Source organism: Tupaia chinensis, unplaced genomic scaffold (assembly GCF_000334495.1).
Source record: "Tupaia chinensis unplaced genomic scaffold, TupChi_1.0 Scaffold000671_2, whole genome shotgun sequence".
In the NCBI taxonomy this organism is placed as follows: Eukaryota; Metazoa; Chordata; class Mammalia; order Scandentia; family Tupaiidae; genus Tupaia; species Tupaia belangeri.
Window position 1 is genome coordinate 2,456,345 of NW_006160194.1, and position 2,146 is coordinate 2,458,490.

At 62.4% G+C, this 2,146-nt stretch overlaps 1 protein-coding gene across 1 annotated transcript in view; it reads right to left on the reverse strand.

Annotated features, from left to right (window-relative positions):
* The window catches only part of BRF1 (BRF1 general transcription factor IIIB subunit), a gene marked incomplete at its 5' end in the record, with an annotated part of 36,297 nt that overhangs the window by 3,769 nt on the left and 30,382 nt on the right, over positions 1 to 2,146 (reverse strand). Inside the window, 2 exon segments of the mRNA XM_027776415.1 lie at positions 1,293 to 1,582; positions 2,003 to 2,058. Coding sequence (XP_027632216.1) covers positions 1,293 to 1,582; positions 2,003 to 2,058 — 346 coding nt within the window.

The following is a 2,146-nucleotide window of genomic DNA, read 5'->3' on the forward strand; positions in this document are numbered from 1 at the left end:
GGTGAGATTGCATTGGGAGGACTTGGCAGCGGGCCCAGGCAGTGTGCCAGCCATGTGGCTAGGCCACACAGGCCACGCCTAGGACCCTGCCACACTGGTACACGTGTGCCCTGAGCCCAGGCAGGCTGCATGCCAACTGCATGAAGACCCCAAGGGATACTCTCTGTCTCTCAACCTTCTCATAGAAGAAATACTTAGAAATAAGCAAAAACACGTATTGGAGTCTTCCCCACTGGACAAGATGGCAGGTAAAAGGCTGCAAAGCAGGACCGCCTGCACACGAAACCTGAAGCCAAGAAGGCTGATGCCAGTGGCAAGGTTAAAAAGGGTGACCCCAAGGCTAAAGACCAAGAAGGGGAAGCCCCATTGCAGCCAAAGCCTGTCCTAGTCTGGGGCATCGGCATACACCCCCAGTCTGCCATGGATTCCAGGAAGGCCATGTACAAGAGGAAACACTCGGCCACTAAATCCAGGATTGAAAAGAAAAAGAAGGTTCTTGCGACTGTCACAAAGCCAGTTGGTGGAGACAATGGTGGTACCCGGGTGGTTAAACTGTGCAAAATGCCTAGGTATTATCCTACTGAAGATGTGCCCCGAAAGCAGCTGAGCCATGGGAAAAAATGGATTCCAGGAAGGCCATGTACAAGAGGAAACACTCGGCCACTAAATCCAGGATTGAAAAGAAAAAGAAGGTTCTTGCGACTGTCACAAAGCCAGTTGGTGGAGACAATGGTGGTACCCGGGTGGTTAAACTGTGCAAAATGCCTAGGTATTATCCTACTGAAGATGTGCCCCGAAAGCAGCTGAGCCACGGGAAAAAACCCTTCAGTGAGCCTTGAGAGAGCTGCGAGCCAGCATCCCTCCTGGGGCAGAGCTGCAGGCCAGAGTGGCCTACTGAGTGCAGAGCCGCCCTGACCCTGCTCCCGCCTCCAGCGCCCATCCCGGCAGACAGCACAAAGGCTCGGAGGAGTGAGGGGAGCAGGAGAAGCGAGGGGGCGAGGGGCGAAGCAGCAGGGCTAGGGCTAGGGCAGGGGCAGGGGCTGGGGCTGGCTCTTCTCCCGAGACTGACGCCAGGCTGGAGATGGCCTAGCCCACTGGGTATCCCATCACCTCCCTAAGGACACTGCAGGGTCCCCCAGGACAGGCAGCCCTCCTCAGCTGGGCCACCCACGGGAGTCAGGACCCACGCCCATACGTGGAGGGGGCCCTTGGGCCCAGCAGGTGCTGGATGGTCTTAGTCCTCTGCTCCCGGTCAGCATCCCACCCGCACCCTGCCGGCAGGATGGAGGTACCTTTTCCCCACACTGCTCAGGGGGTCGGCCCTGCTCCTGCTGGCGGGTGGCCTCCTCCGGGCCAGTTTGCGGGAGCTGGGCCTGGTCTCGGCCTGGGTGCGCTCCGCCTGGGGGCTGGCCTCGGCCTGGGTGCGCTCCGTCTGGGGGCTGGCCTCGGCCTTACTGTCCAGGCCCCGCAGAACGCTGTAGTCGATCTTGCTGGAGATCCTCTTCTGCTCCAGCATCTTCTCGATGGCCTCCCCTGCTGTGCTGGCCAAGATGGGCTCCCGCCGCTTGCCAGACTTCTTGGGCTTGGCAGAGACACGAGACGGCCTGAGTCCGACCGGCTGGGCGCTGAGGGGCGTGCGGTGGGCAGGGTCCTGTCCAACTCTCCCCATGGCAGTTTCAGGATGTGGGGTCCGCCCTCAGGCCTCACCCCAGGGTGGGGCGCTTGGGCACCCCCACCCTCTGCAGCATGAGCACAAGCCTGCACGTCCCAGGCTGGCTGAGGAAGGCACTGCTCAATGCTGGGGCCCGTCACGGCTCCTGCCACCCCCGACCCCTCGATGCGCACAGAGAGCACCGCACGGCCAGGGTCAGTGCTCGCTTGGCCGCGCACACCCACCTCCCTGCACCCAGCCCTGGCGTGCACTCACCCTCAGGCGGCAACCCCTTGCCCTCCAGAGCCGCGCCCTGCACAGTGCCCCCCCCACCCCCGCGGCCGGGTCTACCTTGTGCTCCTTGTACACGCCGAGCTCCTTCTCCTTCGCGATCCTCGCTTCCTTCTCTGGGAGGGGGACAGACACGGCTCAGCGGGGGCCGGGCCAGGGCGGGCAGGTGGCCGGCCGGCAGGTGCTCACCCCTCTGCTCCTTCC